This window comes from Gastrolobium bilobum, unplaced genomic scaffold (genome assembly GCF_033153095.1).
Source record: "Gastrolobium bilobum isolate Gb01-03AN ecotype WA unplaced genomic scaffold, APGP_CSIRO_Gbil_v1 utg8085, whole genome shotgun sequence".
Lineage (NCBI taxonomy): Eukaryota > Viridiplantae > Streptophyta > Magnoliopsida > Fabales > Fabaceae > Gastrolobium > Gastrolobium bilobum.
This window is the reverse complement of record NW_026899665.1, coordinates 206,054-227,109: the sequence shown is the minus strand read 5'-3', so window position 1 is coordinate 227,109 and position 21,056 is coordinate 206,054. Positions and strand designations below refer to the sequence as shown.

Below are 21,056 nucleotides of genomic sequence, written 5' to 3'. Positions count from 1 at the left end.
GTTTAAGTTTCATAAGTAAATGAAGTACAATTAGTGATTCACAGTGCATTTCGTCAAAAACGGTGCAAAAATAATACTGTGAATTATGAATATTGTTTTGTAAGAATTAAAAAGTAATATAAATGATTTTAGAAAAATAAAAAAATATTTGTAGCTTTGAGTTAGTTCCGGGTTAGTTTAAGTGAAAATACGCGAAAGAAAAATACCCGGGTAAAAGGCCACATGTGCTCACCTTCTTAAGTCACTTAAGTCTCATTTCCAAATCAGTTTCTCTCTCCTCTCCTCACTCTCAAAACCGAGCTGCAGCCATGGGGGAAGGGTTTGGGGTTGTCTTCTTCCTTCTTTGATTTCTCCATGGTTAAGCCACCAAATCTTCCACCCAATATACCAATCTCATAGGAAATCGTCCAAGGAAGCTATTCCACCCCTCCATTTGAGCTGATTTCGTTTGTGGAGGGAGATATTCATCACTCCATTTTCGGATTACTATTCATCCAAGGTGAAAAAGGGGGTTTTTTGTGGAGTCTTGCTTGTTGGTCACCTTCTAGACCTTGTATAAGCTTTTGGAGGTAATGAACCTCTATTTCCATGGTATTATTTTGATGATTTGAGTTATAAAAGTTATGAGTATGTTTTGGTAGGAAAGCATTGTGTATTAAACTTTGATTTAATGATGAATCTTTGATGTCTTGGATTTAAGAAATGAAAATAAGCATTTGTATGTATGTAAAAAAAAAAATTAGAAAAAAATCCTATGCTTTCCTCTACATGTTCGGCCATCATAGGTGAAGAGTAGGTTGTTGTGCAAAAATTTTATCTTAAGTATTAAGAAGGTTTAATGTGTAGGAATTAAGTGGAAATTTGATAAATTAGTGAAAATGCCAAAGTGGGAAAAATTATATGAAATATGCCCTTAGGTTTAGGCCTTGTGGGGCTTTGGAGGGACTTTATGCTCCAAAAATTAAGTTGGAAACTTAAGAAAACATGTATTTGTATGTGTAAGTTACATGTAAGTGAAGAAAAAGAACCTTTGTCTATGTCCTTGTAGTGTTCGACCTAGAGGGTGGTATAGGGGTATATTTTGTTACATTTTATTGTAAATAAAATGTGTTGTAATTCATTGTATAAAATTGATGAGTTAAGAAGTGAAATGACTTGAAAAATGGTTGAAAAATACTTTGATTTCCTAAGGGTATGTCCGCGGCTTTTGAAGTAAAATGGCATGAATGATATTGAAAATTCTCAAGTGAATACTTGATTAAAATTAAAGAATGCTAACGAGTATAAGGTGGTCTAGACTTGTGTATTGGCATAACATTGGCAAAAGTATAAAGAAAGGAAGATAAGCGATAAAATGTATGCCTTATGGAAAGTCTAGGCATGATAGCATTTTATTGATTTGTATTTGTGGATTCTTGCTCTAGGTGCACCTAGGGACTAAAAAGGATCGGAATCTCTTGAAGACATATAAGTAACTTGTGCAACAAGTAAGCGTATTGGTAAAGCTTCAAGAGGTAAGCTCTATGTTTAAGGAGTCTTTTCCTGCTTGAGTGCTCCACCATGGTTAGTGAACTATGGTTGGACTGTATGACTGTGATTTAGATGCTTTGTATATATGCATTCATATAGAGTTATTTGATAACATGATATGTTTTGCTCTGATATGACTTCTGTAATATGATTTCTGTAACAATCTCTGGCCATTGATTGTATAGTACCCGGACGTCCGCTTTGGGGTCCTCCCTCGGGACTGATGGTGTACGCCTCTGATATGTCTGGTTCCTCTTTGGGGTCCTCCCTCGGGAACACGTGCGTTGATTTCCGCTTGGGGTCCTCCCTTGGGAATGATGGCGCACATCTCTGATATGATATGGATATATGCTCTGTTCTGTTATGATATCTGTTATATGTTGTATTCGTATACTTTGTATCTGACTTTCATGCAGGAGTGAGCCAGGGGTATGGAGAATTCTCTATAAACCTGAAGCTTATTGAGATTTGTAATCTCACCCCTCTTTGGGGACATATTTTCAGGTGCCCAGATTCCCGGTGAGTCCTCACTAGGCAGGGACACGACACGTGGCTGAGGCAGTTGACAGATCGGATTTTGAGTGGCTGTAGGCTACTACCTTTTTGGAGTGTTTGATGTATTTTAGTATTTTCGCATTTGATGGATCATGATATTGATCCTTTATTGTGTATATGGCATGTATATGTTTTGTACATGTCTGTCGCTTTGATGCATGTACATTTGGGTATTCAGGCACGTTATATGATGAGGTAGTATTCAGATATGTTTACGTGTTGGATTGCATGTTGTTAGATATAGTGGCACTGAGCCAAGTTATGCATGCGCCCATGGATGGCATTTGATTATATTTGTATAAACTGTTTATCAAGAAATGCTTTTGTGAGGGATTAGAAAATCCCCAGTTGTCCGATTTATAGAGGAAACTCTGCACGATTTTCGTTTACGACGAATGAGAATTTAAAAAGAAAAAGAAAAAGTTAGCTCGTATTTTCAGAAGTTAAGTCTTCCGTTGTTTTCTGTTTTATCATATGTATGTTAATTGAACCGACTCGAGACGGGGATGTTACAGCTACCAAAAGTAGATGCATCTTGTTAGTATAGATAATACAACTTAATTCTTATAAACTATCACCAACTGTGCAGTCTCATACCTGCACTATCTTTAGAATCTCTCTCTTTCGGGTGTCGATTCGATTCATTCATGAAACCCCCGCTGAAAGCCTGTCAGGAGCCGCTCCTTGTCTGTGCCCTTTCGCACCGAGCCCTTTCGCAGCGGCGATCACTTCTCGTCCTTGTCAGTGCTCGGGAGTTACAATGTTTATGCTTTGGTGACCCTTTTGACTTCTTTCCCTCCAAAAGACCTTTTTTTTAGGATAATTAAGGTATTTTTCAAAAAAATTAACTACGTTAACTTTATTTTTTGATGAAAAATTAAGTTAGGAAAGTAAATGATAATTTTTTTTAAAAAGTGTAAATAATTAAAAAAATTTAGAAAGGGGTAAGTGATTATGAAAAAATTTACCGAATTTTTTTAAAGTTTTTGTTACAATTTATTCCATAACCAATGGGTGAACCAAAGCTCTTCTTTCACTCCCCAAATGCTCTATATATACATAGAGGTGGCAAAGTGGGCGGTCCGACCTGCTCCGCCCCGCCAAAAATGAGCCAACCCGCCTTGTTCCGGTTTTGAAAGTGGACTCAAAAACTCAGCCCGCCCCGTCAGCCCGAGCCTATTTTACACTGATCCGCCTCGACCCGCCATCAACCCGCAAAAAAATGAGTCTGCCCCGTCCCGCTTTAGAGTTGGGTTGAAAAACTCAGTCCGTCCCGTCCTATTTAGCGGGTTGGACGGGTTGGCCCGCCGAACTGAGCCCGTTTTGCCGGCTCTATATATACATTGTACCCAAATAATAATAAAAATAATAATGCTTCTCTCGTGAGTCGTGAGCCTTATAATCACCATTAAATTATGCTCTTCCTTTTATTAAACCGTCTCAAGCACACACCCTCTTCTTAAGTTAAGTCAAAAGCACAAAAACAAACAAAAAGTAAAGCCACAATTTTCTTGCTTCAGTGAATCACCATAGGTAGTAGGACAATAACAATATTTTTCCCTTTAGGTTGGTCAGTTTGACTGAATAGTATTTTTTGTGTTTCTTTTTTTTGGGGAAGGCGGTGTTCTGGTTTGACTGGACTGATGAAGAAGATGCTGAGGTGGGGACCATTCTCACAATTATTCTACAATATTAGTTGCCATCCCACTTGCTTTCTATATGATTAGAATTTAGATCTATTCTTTTGGCTTCTTTTCTGTTTTTTCCATCAAAAATTGTACTTTTGCTCTTTCCCTTTCTCTACAGTGCTGTCAATAACTAAGAATTGCAGAGTTCCCATACTCCACTTACTCTTTTCTGCTGCCACTATGGAATATGGGACCTCAACTTTGTAACTTTTCTTTCTTTTACTCATCACTTTCTCTGGATGCAATATTTTATGGTCCATTTCTCAGTCCTCCTCCATCCCTTTTATCATTGAGTCACTACACTACTTCCTAGTTTCTAGTATGAGGAATTAAAAAAGTTTGCTACTTTCTGACACCCATCTTTGTGGCTTCCTTAAAACTGCATGTCTTTGTATTGCCTACACCTAAAGCCTCAATCTTTAAGACATGCATGTCTTTCTGTCACTTTGAAACTTCCATTAGAGATCTATATTCTAACATTTATTTGCTTCTTTGTTCTTAGGAATCTTCAGTTTCTTTCCATGAATGAATTTGAAGATACCATTCCCCACTTATTCAGATGCCCGATCAGTTTAGATTTGTTTGAAGATCCTGTAACTTTATGCACGGGCCAAACCTATGACAGGTCAAGCATAGAAAAATGGCTGGCTGCAGGTAACTTCACATGCCCTGTCACAATGCAGAAGCTTCATGATCTATCCTTTGTTCCAAATCACACTCTTCGCCACTTGATCGATCAGTGGCTTCAACTGAGTCTCCAATTTGACCCTGGTAACTCTGCAACTGCAACTATCTATTCTTTAGCTGCTCTGAAACGCACCCTTGAATCTCATGAGAGCAACTTCGAGAACAAGCTTCAAGCACTTGAGAAAATCAGTGTCTTATCTGATGAGTATTGTTCTTTTAAGAAATCATGTTTCCTCCAATTGGATTTCTTACCACTACTCTTGGAACTAGTTTTTGGAAGAGTAGATGCTCAAGTATTAAAAAATCACATGGTGTTTATAGAGCTAGCACTTTGTTGCATTCTAAAATTGCTTCCTCTAGGTAGTTTGGATCCTCTAAATATGATCAAAGATGAGTCAAAATTAGCCACATTTATTCTATTATTTCAAAAGGGAACTAGCTCGGTTAAGATTAGCTTGTGTCATCTTATAGAGTCAGCATCATCATCTCAGACAGAAGAGTTATGTTGTGTTCTTGGAAACTCTCGCGTACTAGTGCATGAGATTGTTCTAGTTGCTAGCCAAAATTGTGAGGCTTCTGAGGATGCAATTAAAGGCTTATCTGCACTGTGTTCTTTGCAATGTAACAGAGAGAGTTTAGTGAGAGGAGGAGCAATAGATGGGATCATAACATACATTTCCTCATCAGGTTCTGAAAGAAGAAAGAAGAAGTTGGCACCACTGGCAATGGCAACAGCAGAGAAACTTTTGGAGCTAGAAAGTGCTAAAGTGGCATTGGTGAATCACCCAAATGGTATTGAAACTCTGGTGAATATGGTTTTCAGGGTATCTGATCAAGAAAGAAGTGAAAGTGCTGTTGAGCTACTTTTAATTGTTTGTGGTGATTTTGGGCGTGCAAGAGAGGAAGCCATTGGGGCCGGAGTTTTGACTCGGTTGCTATTGCTTCTGCAGAGTCAGTCTAGTACCACAACAAAATCAAAGGCAAGAATGCTGCTCAAATTGCTAAGAAACAAGTGGAATGAAGAGCCAAAGCAGACGTAGACTCTGAATGATAATAATAATAATAATAGTAATACAATTGATGTAACAAAATAATAATAATAATAATAATCATAAAGACCAAACATATATATATATAAATGTTTGATGACTTTGTGGGGTCTCATTGTTGTTGTGCCACTGATAGATTTGTTCCCATATACCTGTAATCTTTGAATAATTGAATATCATCAGGAGTTCAAAACTCAATTTTGTCCTCATTATCGCGCACACACAAGCAAAGCCAATAATTAAATATCTAAACTGGCTATGGTTTGAATTCAAACTTAAGATTTTTGATGATGAAAGAATATGCTAAAAGTGGTATTCTCTCTCTCAAAGCATAGTTTTACCTTTTACTGGAATGAAATGAAATGACAAACTAATCCAGATGTGCTTTAAATAGAGCGAGAAATGGCATAGATGGGTACAGAAATAAATTATTAAAACCAAAATAATATTGCAGATATGATCTGTCCATTATCGATCAATTTAAGAAGTCAGATAAAGTGACACCAGTATCAAATGAAAAATTACATTTGACAATAATGAAGTCACTTTATGGACTATATATTGGTTCATAGAATGCTTTTATATAAACAGAATATAATAGTATTAGTAATAATTTGAATGCTTTAACAAGAGATCTCACTTGGACACTTTCCTAGAGCCTTTTTTCCATTTCTTTGACAATTGTGAGACGAAAATGTTGCATTCAAATCCCGAGACTAATGAGTAATGGTAGAAATTAGTTGATAGCCATATGTATTCATTTCCCTGGCCTTTTAACTCAATTAAAGGCATTTTATTTAAGGGAAATATAAGTATTATATTATAAGAATAAGTTTTTTATTCTCCAATCTTTTTTTAATTATGTATCGAGGATAATATATAATTAAAATATTAAAATTACTGACATGAATATACAATAAAAAATGATTGCAGGATGTTCCATAACACAAAAACAAAATACTACCCCCGAAACAAAATGGAGTCACATCCTTATAATTCGAGGCTGCTAAAAGGTACCCTGTTCGTCTTTTGACTTTTTAGGTTGAATTGCGGGCATCAACTCAATGATTTCAGAAAATAGAAAAGGACAGATTCCTTTTCTATTCCATCTATTCTTTTCCTTTGTTTATTTTCTCCTTTTAATTCTCCAATCAAATCTCGGTTCCAGGAACCATCCTTATAGTGATTTAACTCAAAATGGAATTTTTTTCAAACAGGCAGGTAAGATATGCAGGACCATGTCTGATCAGTGCTGATTTGCAAGATTCTTCGAAATATTGTGTAAGACAAAGTTTTACATCACATCTTGTACCACATTATTTAATTACATGAATCATCATTTTTTTGGGTCAAATATTTACTAGTTATAATTGTTAAAATATTAAATATGATCGTTAAAGTTAAAGACAAATGTAATAAACATAATAAACAGAGAGTATTCTTTTATAACAAATGTGTCTAAGAATGTTTTGTGGTAATTGCTAACCCTCTCTTGCATATTTAGATGAAGAGTGATGTTATATTACTTGAAATAGTCAACAAATTTAATTACAAATTGTCAATTTTAAAGATATACTTAACAAAATGTTTTGTGGTTTTTTTCTGTTTAAGGTTCATCAAAATATCATTTAAATTTACATGAACTACTCATTTTACCCTGTTAACAAAATCCCTTTTCTATATCTAAATCCTTTTGATTCTCTTAATCAAATGTTTTGGGTTAGAATTTTTGAAATGGAAAAAATGACCTCAGGAGAGCTATTCCTGTATGAATCCAATCATGTTCAAACCAAATCAAATAAGGTAATTAATGAACAGGAGAAATGGACCAATACCTTTCTAGCAGTTTTTTAATGGGAGTAAACTGATATTTTTGTTGGAAATGGAACGAGGGAGCCCAAAACCCTTTGCAAAGGGTACATCCACCAATGGGCCAAATGACAAACCATAATAAGTGGGCCGATACCACATCTCAACCCAAAACCTTAAGGCTGTAGGTTTATGGGTCTTTCACACTTATATGGTCATCACATACTTGATTATTTTCAACATCCTCCCTCAAGTGTGAGGCCTAATATCATTCTTACCCCAAGGGCAACTTCTGCGGAAGTCTTTTTTTTTTTTTCTCTTTTAAATATTAGTGTCACACTAGCCTTGGTTCAGAGGCCTTCCAAACACTTGGCCCAGATCGTAACGAGGGAGCCCAAAAATCTTTGCAAAGGGTACATCCACCAATGTGCCAAATGACAAACCATAATAAGTGGGCCGACACCACATCTCAACCCAAAACCTTAAGGCTGTAGGTTTATGGGTCTTTTACACTTATATGGTCATCATTTGGTCTATGTCTAGTCTATGTAGTACTTCTTTACCACTTATACTTGATTATTTCCAACAATTTTGGCACAAGCAAAGACGAGATGACCAATGCCATGGCTTATCACACATCCTAAAGGTAAAATGGCTTATGTTGTGTTTAACCACGTTTTAAGTGGGAACAGTGACCAAAATGCCACGTTTTGGCAAAAAAATTACCAGAATGCCACGCGAACAGTAAAATTTTCCAAATTGTCACGCGGGATAATTCGCTACACAGTGTACCGAATTATGTATGCAAGTAATTCGCTACACAGTGTAGCGAAATATGCCACGTCAGAATGCACAGAACCAAAAAGTGTCATGTGTCAGAATTGTTGAAATTCGCTGCATAGGGTAGCGAATTTCAACAATTTTGACACATGGCACTTTTTGGTTTTGACGTGGTATATTTCGCTACACTGTGTAACGAATTACTTGCATGCATAATTCGCTACATTGTGTAGCGAAATATGCCGCGTGGCAGTTTGAGAAATTTTACTGTTCACGTGGCATTTTAGTAATTTTTTTGCCAAAGCGTGGCAAAATAGTCACTGTTCCTTTTAAGTGAGCTTTCGTGCTTGGAACAGGAAACAAAAATAATAAATATAAACATTAGGGTCATGGCTAGTTAGTAGTTAAAAAAGAAAGAGAAAGGAGAAGATACCATACTAATACTTGCTCAGTGGCTTAGAATTCATATAAGTAACGACTATTTTATTGAAAGCTTATTGCAAGATTACAACAATTTAATATGAGAGTTGAACAATCCCCGGCTTAAGAATTAAGAAACTATATCATAAATTTGGGAAATACCTTCCTCTGCAACATTTAAAGCAAAAACTTATATCACAGTTGATTTACATTCCAGAATTAAAAGAGTAAAAATATAAATAAAAAAAGTTAAATAAATAAACAAGGGTTCACATCTTAAGTTGTAAACTTCCAAACTTGAGAGAAGGTCTTCATATAGCTGGCATTGCTTAGTATGGATTAAACAACACGTATATAAGTATCATGTGAGGTCTTAAGATAGTGTGATGAAGTGCTGCAGAGAACTAACCAAACTTGGAGGCCAGTGCTTAGTGTCTCTAACATATGAAAGGTCTGTAAAATGGGGATCAAGAAGAGTTGCTATAGTAAATTGGTTTTCAGCAAGCAATGAGGCATGCTTATCTGCATATAAGGCTGCTGCAAGAGCTGCATGTACTTCTGCTTAGGGGAAAAAGTAGTATTAGAGAAAAGTGAGAGTTCCCTTTTCAGCATGATTTTAGAATGCAATGCCTATGAACATACCTGGATACCCTTTTAGAGATATTGAAACATCTTCCATCTCTGCAATTGCTTCTTCTCTATCACCAACTTCATACAGGGCCAGTGCTCTTCCTACCCTTGCATACTCTGATAATGCCAAGTCTTTGTATCTTTCAACAACCTGAAAAAATGAGCAGGCATGTATACCCGAGTAAAACTCAGTCATAATTGAACTATTGAATATGAGAATAAACTCATTGGCAACTAGAAAGTGACATGTGATGCCTTGAAATAGCTCAGGTTGAGCCTTCAAATACAAATTACAGAACAATATCAAGAACTGAACTCTTGCAACTTCCCAACTCTCAGGCATGAATTTTGCATGATACTCAATTTATTATAAGTGCTTCACAATATTGAGATTGTATGATATCTTTGCTTAGATATTCCCGCTTCCAATTCCATACCCTGTCTTTTTTTATGCTTCAATATCAAAATTAGAATCTTTCAGGAGTATAACGAACCGACATGATGCCTACACTTAGGCCATACAAATGCAAGAAATATTCTGCATAATTTTTGGCAGGTAACCATATTGGTTTGCTTTCCAAAATTCAATAAGTTACTGCATACCATGCCCTAAAGCCCTAAAGTGGCAGATCAAATATCTGAATATAAATGCAATGACCATTAAGTTATGACAATCGTTTACATCTCCATATCCCCTGTAAATAACTATGGCAAAATTAGTTTCCAAATAATTGAATCTATAACGTTACAGTATCACATAAATATTTCATCATCTTATAAAAATATTAAGTCTTATAATCAATCTTTAACAGTTATTCTACTTACATCTAACAAATCTAATTTAATTTGTTAAATGGATTAACGATAGAGGTTCGGAATCTAACTTCCATAAAATGATAAACACCCCAGCCCCAAACACAGATAATAGGGTTTCACATACTTACAAACTATATTATATCTGACCGGTAAAACTCTACACAAGAGTGTCTTACTGGTAACGTAGTTTGTAAACAGTAAATATAATCTTATATATATATGAGTTAGGATATTTTAACTATCAAAAATTCTTATTACTAACTTACTATCCATCACATCACCATTGGATCAAAGAGAGAGAATGTTAAAAAGTTTTTGAAGAAAGAGAAAATGTTAATCTAATGGTGATTAGATAGGTAATAAGTTGGTAGTGGAAAATTTTGATAGTGAGAATATTCCTCCTCTATATATATATATATATATATATATATATATATATATATGCTCTTTATTTAATTAAACGAAGGGGAAAAGAATTCTCATGTTACATGAGAATTCTTTCTCCTACTAAAGAGAAATCGAAACGTGTGCAACAATTTTTCATCACTTATTGTGTCTATGGTAGGAGAATTTTTTCTCCTACAACATGAGAAAAGAGGGACCTTAAATGAAAGGATATTGGATAACTAAAAAAGTGCACATCACCTGAGAAAAGTAGTCAAGAGCGCCATTAAAGTCACCAAGAGCCTGTAATTCTCTTCCTTTCTCCAACAACTCCACTGCTTGAGAAACTCTTTGTGAGATTAAAGCACTGGCATCTCTTTCAGAAGGACTTACTGGGTCATATGAAGAAGACGCAGGTTGAAATTTGTTGTTACTAATGGCACTGTCACCAATACCATCACCAAAGCTGGGAGGAACAGGAAGGAGAAGGAAACCAGAGAGGGGCAGAGAGAAGAGTAACAAGCGCCTCTTTGGAAGTTGAGCTCTGAAAATGGGTGGTGAAGCTTTGCTATGAGAATTCTGAATTCTGGTTTTGGAAGGAAGATGGGAAATGAGTGGTGCTCTGAATGCACCCACCATTGTTACTGAGTTAGGAACCAAAACCTGAGCTTCTTCTTTGTTTGCAAGGAATCTCTGCAGCCATAATAACCAAACCACTGCTAAGGACTTCAGAATTCAGATAACTCCCAATCCCATGCTTTTTTATTTTATTTTTCTCAACGGATTTTTCACATGAGATATTTTGTATCTCCTTGTGGTCCATTTTATTACTACTCTCTTTAAAAAATTTATTTTATTACATTTTAAAAATTATGTATTAAGTAATAAAAGTTATATATTAAAAACAAAATTATATAAATTTATATTTTTTATTTTTATAAATATGTAACTTTATTCATACAATTTCTATTTAAAAAAAAAAAGCTAAAAATAGTCCTCGATATTCAATTGATAAAAATTGTATTTTTTTTATTTTACATGGCGAGTGATATTTTATATTTTATATTTTATATTTATTTCTTCTTCTTTTTTTTACTTGGAAACATTTTAGATTTATTTCAGTTACAGTTTATACTACTTTCTTGAAAGAATTTTTATATATTTCAATTTTGTGCGATTAATATAAATATTTAAATTAATTAATTTAATATTAGTACTGAACTATAAATTAGAAAAATAATTGCGTGTTAATGTTTGATATAAGAGCATCATATAAACGGAATAAAAAAATTATATTTAGAAACAAAAAATATTTAATAAATTCTTAATATATAATATCATTGAAAATTAAATATTCTAGCAATTACATACATGCATAATGAACCTGTTCACCACACTTCCTGGATCTCTTTGGTGTGATTTATGTTTCTGCATTCACTCCCTCCTATTCAGAAGAATATCATACTATTAATCCATGTCATTACTCAAAGCATAAAAAAGTAAAATGAAATGAAATTGAGCAAAAAGTATATGTCACTTAGATTAAGAGTACCACATTACCAGGTGCTATATGTCATCTATACTGGACATGTTTTCATTGTTCTCCTCTGTGTCATCTCCAATCAATTAGTCTTTTCCCCAAAACATCATACTATCAGTTAAAAGACAAATCATTATACAAATATCTAACTCACTTTTACATGTTCAAAACATAAACAACACATATTATATTTGAATTTCAGAAAAGTCATAGTTCTATATTTAACATTTTTATAAAGAGGCTAAAGTGGCCACTGAATTTTTTTAATTGGAGTGAAGCAACCACTGAGTTTGTAATATGTGATTCGGTGAGAATGTTCTTGATGGAAAGAAGGGCTTTGAGATCCAAAGGGTTCATCTTTAGGTGGTGTTGAACAGATGTGACTGTGAAAATGAGAAAAAGAAGTGAAGGGTACAAGTGAAATAACAGAGTGCGATGCGGGGTGGCCATTCAGTGTTCGGGAATGTGAGTAAGAGAAGATGAGGAAACTCAAAAGAGTTTGAAATTGCAAGAGAAGCAGAAAGTGCAGAAGCTGAGGAGGATCAACTACTCAGAGATTACAAAAAAAAAAAAAAAAAATGACCCCAGGTACATTACCACTCTAAGGTTAAGTAAATTTAGTTCTTTTGAAAGGTTCAAATATAAATATTAAAAATAAGATTACGTAAAAAGAATCTATTCTCAATTTGACAATTTAAACGGCCAAACGGAGAAGACAGAACGATGACGAATGTCATTATTATTCAGATTTCCCACCATTTGATCCTTTTCAATCTACAATGCCTATGTTGAAGACGGGGGATCGCACATTATTACTCATATTTCACGCCATTTGATCCTTTCCAACACATTGAGATGACAACAAACAATCCTCATAGCAAGCTTATCCAACAAATTTACATCATATTATTTGATTGTGTTCAGTACTTGCTCTTTGCTAAAGCTCAGGCACATCGACAGTTGGAACAATATCACTGCCTAGACATTATATACAATTTAAATTGGATTCCTTAAAATACTCTATCAGATGATATCCATGATTTTTTTTAAAAAATAAAATAAAATTGCACGTCTACACAAAAAATTAAATGTGTCTCAAAGACAAACAAGAACTCCTAAGAAAATGCTGACAACCATCATTATTATATTACATCTAATCTAATATTCAAGACAAAACAGGAACTTGAAAAATAAAAAATGGCTTCCGCTGATGTTAAATAACCAGCAAATTATGTTAGATATCTGATTCTGAAAGTGGATGCAACGTCCTTCTCTTGGAGATCATAGTTCTTCAAATGCAGGTTTTGAGCGAAATAGCTTCTTAAAATCAGCAACAACCACTTGTGGATGCATCAGACTGGGGTGGCTTGTCCTTAAAAATGTTCTTTTTTACCCCCTTACAGCCCTCGGCTAAGAGGCTAGGTATATCCAGAATCTGCAAACACCCAAAGAAAAATAAAAGAAAAAAGCAATATCATGGTCATCATCAAATGTAGCTCAACACAATTCAAAAAATGTCATCCATTTCAACATGCCCCCAAAACCAATTTTTCTTTAGGCCTCAACCCGTGTCTCTTAATCTATTTATTGCAAGTCATTGACCTTATGTGAAAAATACTACTTTCCCGAGATTGCATTAGGTAATTTTCTTAGCCAAACATTTCTGCCTTTCACACCACTCACTCAAGCAAACACATACACATATAAGGAGAGGGAGAGAGAGAACAGAGAAAGATTCACCATGGCCATCTAAATATGATAGTATGCATAATGAATCTTTGCAGCACACTAGATAGTGACCAAAATTATGTAAGGAAATGGGCATTATATGTCACTTGACATACCTTCAAGACCAGCTCCTCAAAGCATTGTTGTACGTTAACTCGAGTTTTAGCACTGCATTCAATAAATAGGCAACCATATTCCCTGGCAAAGTCTATTCCCTCTTTCTTTGTCACAACTCTATCACCCTCCTGAAAAATATCACCAACATGCATGTCAAGTCCTCTAATGAAATACAAGAAAAAGAAAATTCAGTAATAAGCTCTGATATGATGTCGAAATCAGAACAAGAATAAATATGAAATGTAGCTGAATAGACAAATCCAAGAGTTGAAGCAAGAATCGTAAAACGGGGGCCAAAATGGAGTTCATGCAATTCCGGATTTGTACTTGCTTAAATAACATGTAAAAGCATGCAAACAAGCATATGCTTCCTCATCATCTTTTTGTTAGTTTTCAATATGCTTTCCATTAATGATCTCCAAAAATTATTATTTCAAGGAAGATAAGCAATCCTTTTAGAACAAACAAGACAAACAAAAGACAAGTACACTATATCAAAAGAGTTCTCCAATCTCTTTGTACATCCGTAATAGAAATTCCTCTAAAAAGATGTGTGCTGACAGTCTGACACCCACATGGAAGCGAGAAAGACAACTCTGTTCCACAACTGATGGGGGGAGGAAACTTCTGATTAAAACTCATGTGTTACACTCCATCCAAGAATATCATAACCCCCAAAAATAGAGCACAGCGCCAAAGAATTTCATCCCCTTGCAGTGAAAATCTCTAAAATGAAAAGATACAAATTGGTTAAAAGATACCTGATAGTATTTTCTATGTGCTAAAAATTCCTAATGATTAGCTTTGACTTGGAATCTGTTAAGCCTCATATGACTAAGGTTTACAGTAGGAGGTACAGGGGATCACACCCCTAAATTAACCCATGCTGCGTGACTTGGATTTTGGAGGGAAAAGTTGTTACAAAAGCTTTGGGAGTGAGGGAGGTTAAGAGAGAAGTGTGAAAGGGTATCAAAGATTGTAGAGAAGTATTGGGAGAGACTAGAGCATCTCAAATGCTCTAGGCTATCTTTTTCTTCAACAACTTTCCTTACCTTCACAGGATATTCCACTGATATCTGAGTTCAATCTATACTACACAAGTTTCTTTCCTAAATTCTAGAGTGATCTCTCTCAGTTCCTTACAGAATCCAAGGTCTGAAGAAAATTTAAAAGTACTGGAATGACATTGATTTTGAACAACTCAAACGTGGACATCCTAAAGAAATATAAGGGGAACAGAGACTATTGATTTAGGTCAGCCAGAAACACATGCATAAACTAATGTACTCGAACATATATATAGACGTAACTAGAATACACGGGAAGGTGAATTTACGTTAAAATTAAGAAACCGAGAGCATATGACTGTAAACTTCTTAAAAGAAGGTACCTTATCTACTTTGTTACCAACAAGCATCTTGATGCAGTCTTGACTTGTTGAATAAAGGTCAATTTCCTTTGCCCATACTTCAGAAAGATTTGTAAATGTTTCTCGCCGGGTTACATCATAAACTGCATTAGTTAGAAAAACAAAATGGAGAGATTACCAGCTAATCCAAAACTCAAATTTCAACATTACGTCAACTTGGAGGAGGGGACATCTTCCAATTTCCAAAGCCTTTTCAATATATTGCATCTAATACACAGATATGGCAGCCGTTTCACGGAGAATCCCACCAATAACGGAAAGAAAACTCCAGTTTGATCATTGAATTGCCACAGGCCACATATCAATCAGACAAAAGAGCAATTCACTAGCAAATCAAATGACCCCAGGATGTATTCATTAATATTCATATCAGTGTTCAGGGCATAGTTAAGTTTTCCCAAGCAACATGAATAATATTCAATTAATCAATTCTCACAATGATCCAAATCAATAAAATTTATATTTGATAAGAGATATAGAAGTAGTATTGAAGGAGAGTCTTGGAGCAGCAATAAGGTTGCTTTTTGTGATCGGAAGGTCACATGTTCGAGCATGAGAAACAACCGTTTTACAAAAATATAAGGGTAAGGCTACGTATAATCGACCCTTAGCCCTACCTTCACAAATCGGAGAGCCTTGTGCAACGGGGTTTACCTTAAATATAGAAGTAGTATTCTAAGAATCAAGATCATCAAGTCACCAAACTTCCCCAGCAGAGGTCAGGAATGTGACTTAAAAGGTCTAAGATGTAAATTAATTTGTAGGGAACCACATGCTTTGATTATATGAGGCAACAAAAAAAGCCTTAATGATAGATGAAATAAGCATGTAATTCTATAATAACCTAGCATGTGGAAGTTTTGGCTTTAACTCCTCTCAGCAAAGAACTAACTACCTCAAAGCAACTCACAGAATGTACCAGATTTCCCAAGTGTAAGGTCATATCATAGGTTTACTTTTAAAAGAAAGCCAAATGGCTTACATCTCTTTATACAAAAGGCTACCATCCAAATTGAAGTAAATGCGTATTAATTTCAAATTTTATTTTCAATGCATGTAAAAATATCAAAGAAGGGAAGAGCAGTGATGCATATATATATGCTATTTCAATGTGAATAAAGAAAAGGTCGTAATTCTTACCATCCTTTAACTGAAACAAATGGCTAAGATTTCAAATTTACTGGAATTCACCATAAGTACTGCCAACAAGAATATGTGAACAATGAATAGCATCTATCCATTGAATATATTCTAGTCTAGTTTGTCATGAAAATCCAAGACATTTCATCTAATCCATAAATGTATGATTGGGAGGATGGAGAGTCAAAAAAATGGAGAATAGAAACTTGCCCATGATGATTCCTTGTGCCCCTCGGTAGTAAGAACTTGTAAGTGTTCTGAATCTCTCCTGACCAGCTGCATTATTAAAAAAAAAGTAGAGAATCAAATATGGTATTGGCCACAACAACTCTGACAATTAAAAAGGTCACCGTAATCGGCCATATCTAGAGTTAGTCACTAATATACAAGGATTAATATAAAGTGAAACAGTAATAAATATATACAAATGAATACCGGTATCCCAAATGGCAAGCTTCAGCTTTTTACCCTCCATCATCACATATTTGACCTTAAAATCAACACCTGCAAGAGGACATCAAATAAGACAAAAAAGCAGGAGAGATGGACAAGCTCCCCATCTCAATAGCAATTTCTTTGATAAAAAACAACAGATGGACACAATAGTTGAAGCTAGAAACTCGAAATAACAAAGAACTTAACCAACGAAAACAATGCAGGTTAGTGAGCTAGCCTACACCACACTATTAATGTTATGGCTACAACAATCTATGTAGCTCCTATACCGACACTCCGACATGTTAATTCTACAAAATGTTAGATTTTGATATGTTAGGACACGTTTTGATATTAAATAATATTTTTAATTTATGTAGTGTATATTATATTTAATATTCAATAATTTAACAAAAAAATGAAACTAAACTTATAATATTCATCAATTCTATAAAGAAACATAAGATATCCTAAATATCTATATTAAACTCAATAAAATAGTAATCGTAATCCAACGAATCTAATAGTTGGAACTAAAAACTCAACTCAACGCAATTTTTGAACTTTTTTTTTTTTTTTTTTTAATTTCTACGCGTGTTGGAGCGTCGGATACGACACGTCCTAGAAGTGTATGTGCTTCTTAGATTAGATTACAATGACATCTCAAATCAAAGGACAAATCAAATAACAATTGAAAAAGAAGAGAGTAAATAAGAAAGGGACCAATAGTGGGGGAGAGATCTGCAAAATCATCAGAGGTGAAACTGAGAAGTAGACTACTCTTGCCAACCCCAGAGTCCCCAATCATCAACAACTTGAACAAATAATCGAACTCTTGCTGCCCCGAACTCGAATCCATCGCAATCAACTGAATCAGTCACACACATAATAACGTTAAAAAACCAATCGTCGCACAAAATAATAATGCACATTGATTTCAATTCATCGAGAATAAGAAATATATGATTTTAATATATAGTTAATAACGAGTGAGATTTGTGTAGTACCCAATAAATTAAATCCAAAAAGGGAATTCAGAATGAAATGTTAGCGAAAGAAAGAAAGAAGGGGACGATATTAGCGGGTCGGCGATCCAGTTTCTTTTTTCGAATTGTTACTGTCACTTTTTGTTTCAGAAAACCACTAACGTGCGCTTCCTTAACGAACAAGCATAGCTGAAATTAAACTGGCACTAAACTTATAAAAATAAATATTAATAATTAATTTTAAAATGAGTTTATTATTTGTCATTTTAAATAATACAATTTTGAGTCATTTTAAAAACATAATTTCATTAAAAATGATAGAACTTTGTATCATTTAAAATGATAAATATCTTTTCCTTCTAAAATTATGTCATTTTAAAAATTGAAAGAATCAATGAAAAATATTTTAAGAATTACATTTATTTCTTTGTTATAGAATATTTATCAAAATAACTTAATATTGGGATTGCTAGACATATGGCAGGAAAAATGATAAACTCATAGTTAATAAATTGAAAATTTGAAAGAGGATGTGTGAAATAGTTCAAATATTGATAATTATTTTTCTTTTAAAAATATAAAACAATTAAAATACTCTGTTGTTATTGTCAAATGTGAATAGGGATGGCAAAAACGACTCAATCCGTCGGGTTGGCTCGCAATCCGTTCTAAATGAGTCGGGTTGGGTGGGCCTAAATGAGCTGTCAACCCGACTCAACCCGACCCGATACAACCCAGACCCAAACGAGCCAGCCCGCGGGTCAAACGGGCCAGCTCCCGGGTTGGGTATTTTGTTTTATTATTAAAAAAAAGAGAAAGATATTGTGACAACCAAGTTGTGTTACTACCAAGTGACTACCAATTAATCTCACCGTTAGATCGATTATGTGGATCCAACGGTAATATTTATTTCCATCTTTGTATGGTCATGATTTTCTAAATTTAATACTTTATATTTATTTTCACCTTTGTAGGGTTATGATTTCTCATATTTAATGCTTTCACTTTAAATATGGGAAATCATAACCATACAAAGATGAAAATAAATATAACCGTTGGATCAACATAATCGATCTAACGGTGAGATTAATTGGTAGTAACACAACTTGGTTGTCACAATATCCTTCTCCTAAAAAAAATGACTGTATTAAAAAAAAAAAATATATATATATATATATATATATATATATATATATATATAATATGAAAACTCCAAAACTCGCTCACATCGTCGTCCTTGGATAGCAAAAGCAGAAACGTCTTTCTTTGCTTGATACAGATGGTAAAAGTTTTCATTTCTCTTGGAATATATTCGATTTCGATATAGAACTTGTAACTTTGTGGTAATAGTTCGTTTTAGGCTTTTTGACCACTATAGCCTTTTTTTAATAATTAATTACCAAATTGACCCTATTTATAAACTATTTCAAAAATTTAACCTCTTCAGAAAACATAACACCAATCTGCCCCTGTTTGACCGTTGACCATGAAGCCTACCCGGGTACACCCCTACCTACCCGGGTAAATTTTAAAATTTTTTACCTACCCGGGTACACCCCTCCCTACCTGGGTATATTTCTTGAATCTGAAAAATGTTTGAATTATTTACCCGGGTAGGGAGGGGTGTACCCGGGTAAATAATCATAACTCAAGCTTTTCTCTTCTTGCTTTTCTTCTTTGTTTCTGGTTTCTTTTTCAAACCTTGCAGAGTCATTTTAAGAATGGCCAATTTCTGAGCATCTGAGACAACCCTCTCCAACATCTTCCTCTTGCTATCTTCAGTTGTCTCTTTTACAGTTTTCCACAACTCAAGCTTGTCAACGCCCAATTCCTTCACCTCTAATTCTGAACATTTTTTTGAATTGTCTGACTGGTGACATGTAATAGCATCCTTTGTTGGAGCAGAACCTTGATTATTTGCTTCACTAATCTCAGGCATATGATCCAGTGGAATATCTTTCATCAATAACCTGTTTTCAGATTTTGTTCTCCATGCGTTAGTCCTTCAATTTAGAGATTTTCATTTGCTGTTCACACAAAGAGGATGGGCGCACACAACCAGTTTATGATTATTTACCCGGGTACACCCCTCCCTACCCGGGTAAATAATTCAAACATTTTCCAAATTCAAGAAATATACCCGGGTAGGAAGGGGTGTACCCGGGTAGGCTTCATGGTCAACGGTCAAACAGGGGCAGATTGGTGTTATGTTTTCTGGAGAGGTTAAATTTTTGAAATAGTTTATAAATAGGGTCAATTTGGTAATTAATTATTAAAAAAAGGCTATAGTGGTCAAAAACCCGTTCGTTTTATATTTATCTGAACTCATTTTTTTTATTGGAATTTTTTAGTTGCTGGGCATGTTGTGACCTTTGGACCCATGGATCTGGTTTGTTGTAGAACATTGCAGGGTCATACAGGAAAGTGACAAACGCAACCCGCGAACTTTTTTCCGAGCCAATCCGCGAGCTGATTATCGAGCCAACCCACGAGTCAACCCTAACCCGGCTCGGGTCGGGCTGGGTTGGGTTTTCTGGCTCGTTTAATTTTTCGGGTCAACCCTAACTCGACCCGTTTTTTACGGATTGAATGCGGGTTGGGCCAGGTCGAGCCGGGTTGGCCCGTTTTGCCAACCCTATGTGAAATAGCGAAAAAATAAAATAAAATTATGATGCTAAGTAACGGAAATTGATAAAGCTCTGAACGCGTAAGGTGTATACCCATTTGCTCACATTTAAATATATAATAAAAGAGAAAACTATTTACCCTTTTAGAAGATAGGATTATATCATTTATTTTAAGTGAGAAAAAGAAATAAATTAATATTTTTTATTTAAATTTTAAATTTAAAAAAAAAATCACTCACTTTTTCTTTCATGATTTTTATTATTTGTGTCTTTTTTTCAATTAAAATGACACAATTTTACATCATTTTTTAAACGACAAACACCAAACTCATAATAAAATTATAATATAAGTGGATAAAAAATTGAAACTAGATCAAATTGTACAGGAAAAAATGATTTATGTGGAAGTGTTAGTGACATTATTCAACTCTACGAAAGCATAAGAGAGAAATCATTATTTGTGTATTTTCCCCACATGTTTTCCGTTAATGTATATATTTATTTTACATTATTACCCTTACTTCTATTTTACTTTATTTTGGCTTCACCTGTGTATTAGTTACTGCCCCACATTTAAGTTCGAAAGAAAGAAAAAGGAGAGAAAGAATGACCTAAGATGCAAGACAAACTTTTCCATTTCCAAGATAATTTTCACATTCAACTATGGGGATAAGATAATACACATAAAAGTGTACGGGGCCGTATT

General features: G+C 34.6%; 3 protein-coding genes across 3 annotated transcripts; 1 reads left to right on the top strand and 2 right to left on the bottom strand.

Annotated features, from left to right (window-relative positions):
- The first annotated feature begins 4,294 nt into the window (after positions 1-4,294).
- Positions 4,295-5,500, top strand: LOC133292423 (U-box domain-containing protein 26-like). The gene has a single exon (XM_061490824.1). The coding sequence runs from the start codon at positions 4,295-4,297 to the stop codon at positions 5,498-5,500; it is 1,206 nt and encodes a 401-aa protein (XP_061346808.1).
- A 3,163-nt stretch (positions 5,501-8,663) lies between these two features.
- On the bottom strand, positions 8,664-11,110 carry LOC133292478 (uncharacterized). Its single transcript, XM_061490891.1, has 3 exons — positions 10,610-11,110; positions 9,161-9,299; positions 8,664-9,076 (listed from the first exon to the last, which is right to left on the bottom strand). The coding sequence occupies exons 1-3, from the start codon at positions 10,985-10,987 to the stop codon at positions 8,892-8,894; spliced, it is 702 nt and encodes a 233-aa protein (XP_061346875.1). The 5' UTR covers positions 10,988-11,110; the 3' UTR covers positions 8,664-8,891.
- Positions 11,111-13,012: 1,902 nt separating this feature from the next.
- Positions 13,013-17,854, bottom strand: LOC133292452 (ras-related protein RABC1-like). Its single transcript, XM_061490860.1, has 7 exons — positions 17,745-17,854; positions 17,461-17,605; positions 16,738-16,806; positions 16,513-16,578; positions 15,124-15,245; positions 13,733-13,861; positions 13,013-13,323 (listed from the first exon to the last, which is right to left on the bottom strand). Exons 2-7 carry the CDS (start codon positions 17,594-17,596, stop codon positions 13,216-13,218), a joined length of 630 nt encoding a protein of 209 aa, XP_061346844.1. The 5' UTR covers positions 17,597-17,605; positions 17,745-17,854; the 3' UTR covers positions 13,013-13,215.
- Positions 17,855-21,056: the final 3,202 nt, after the last annotated feature.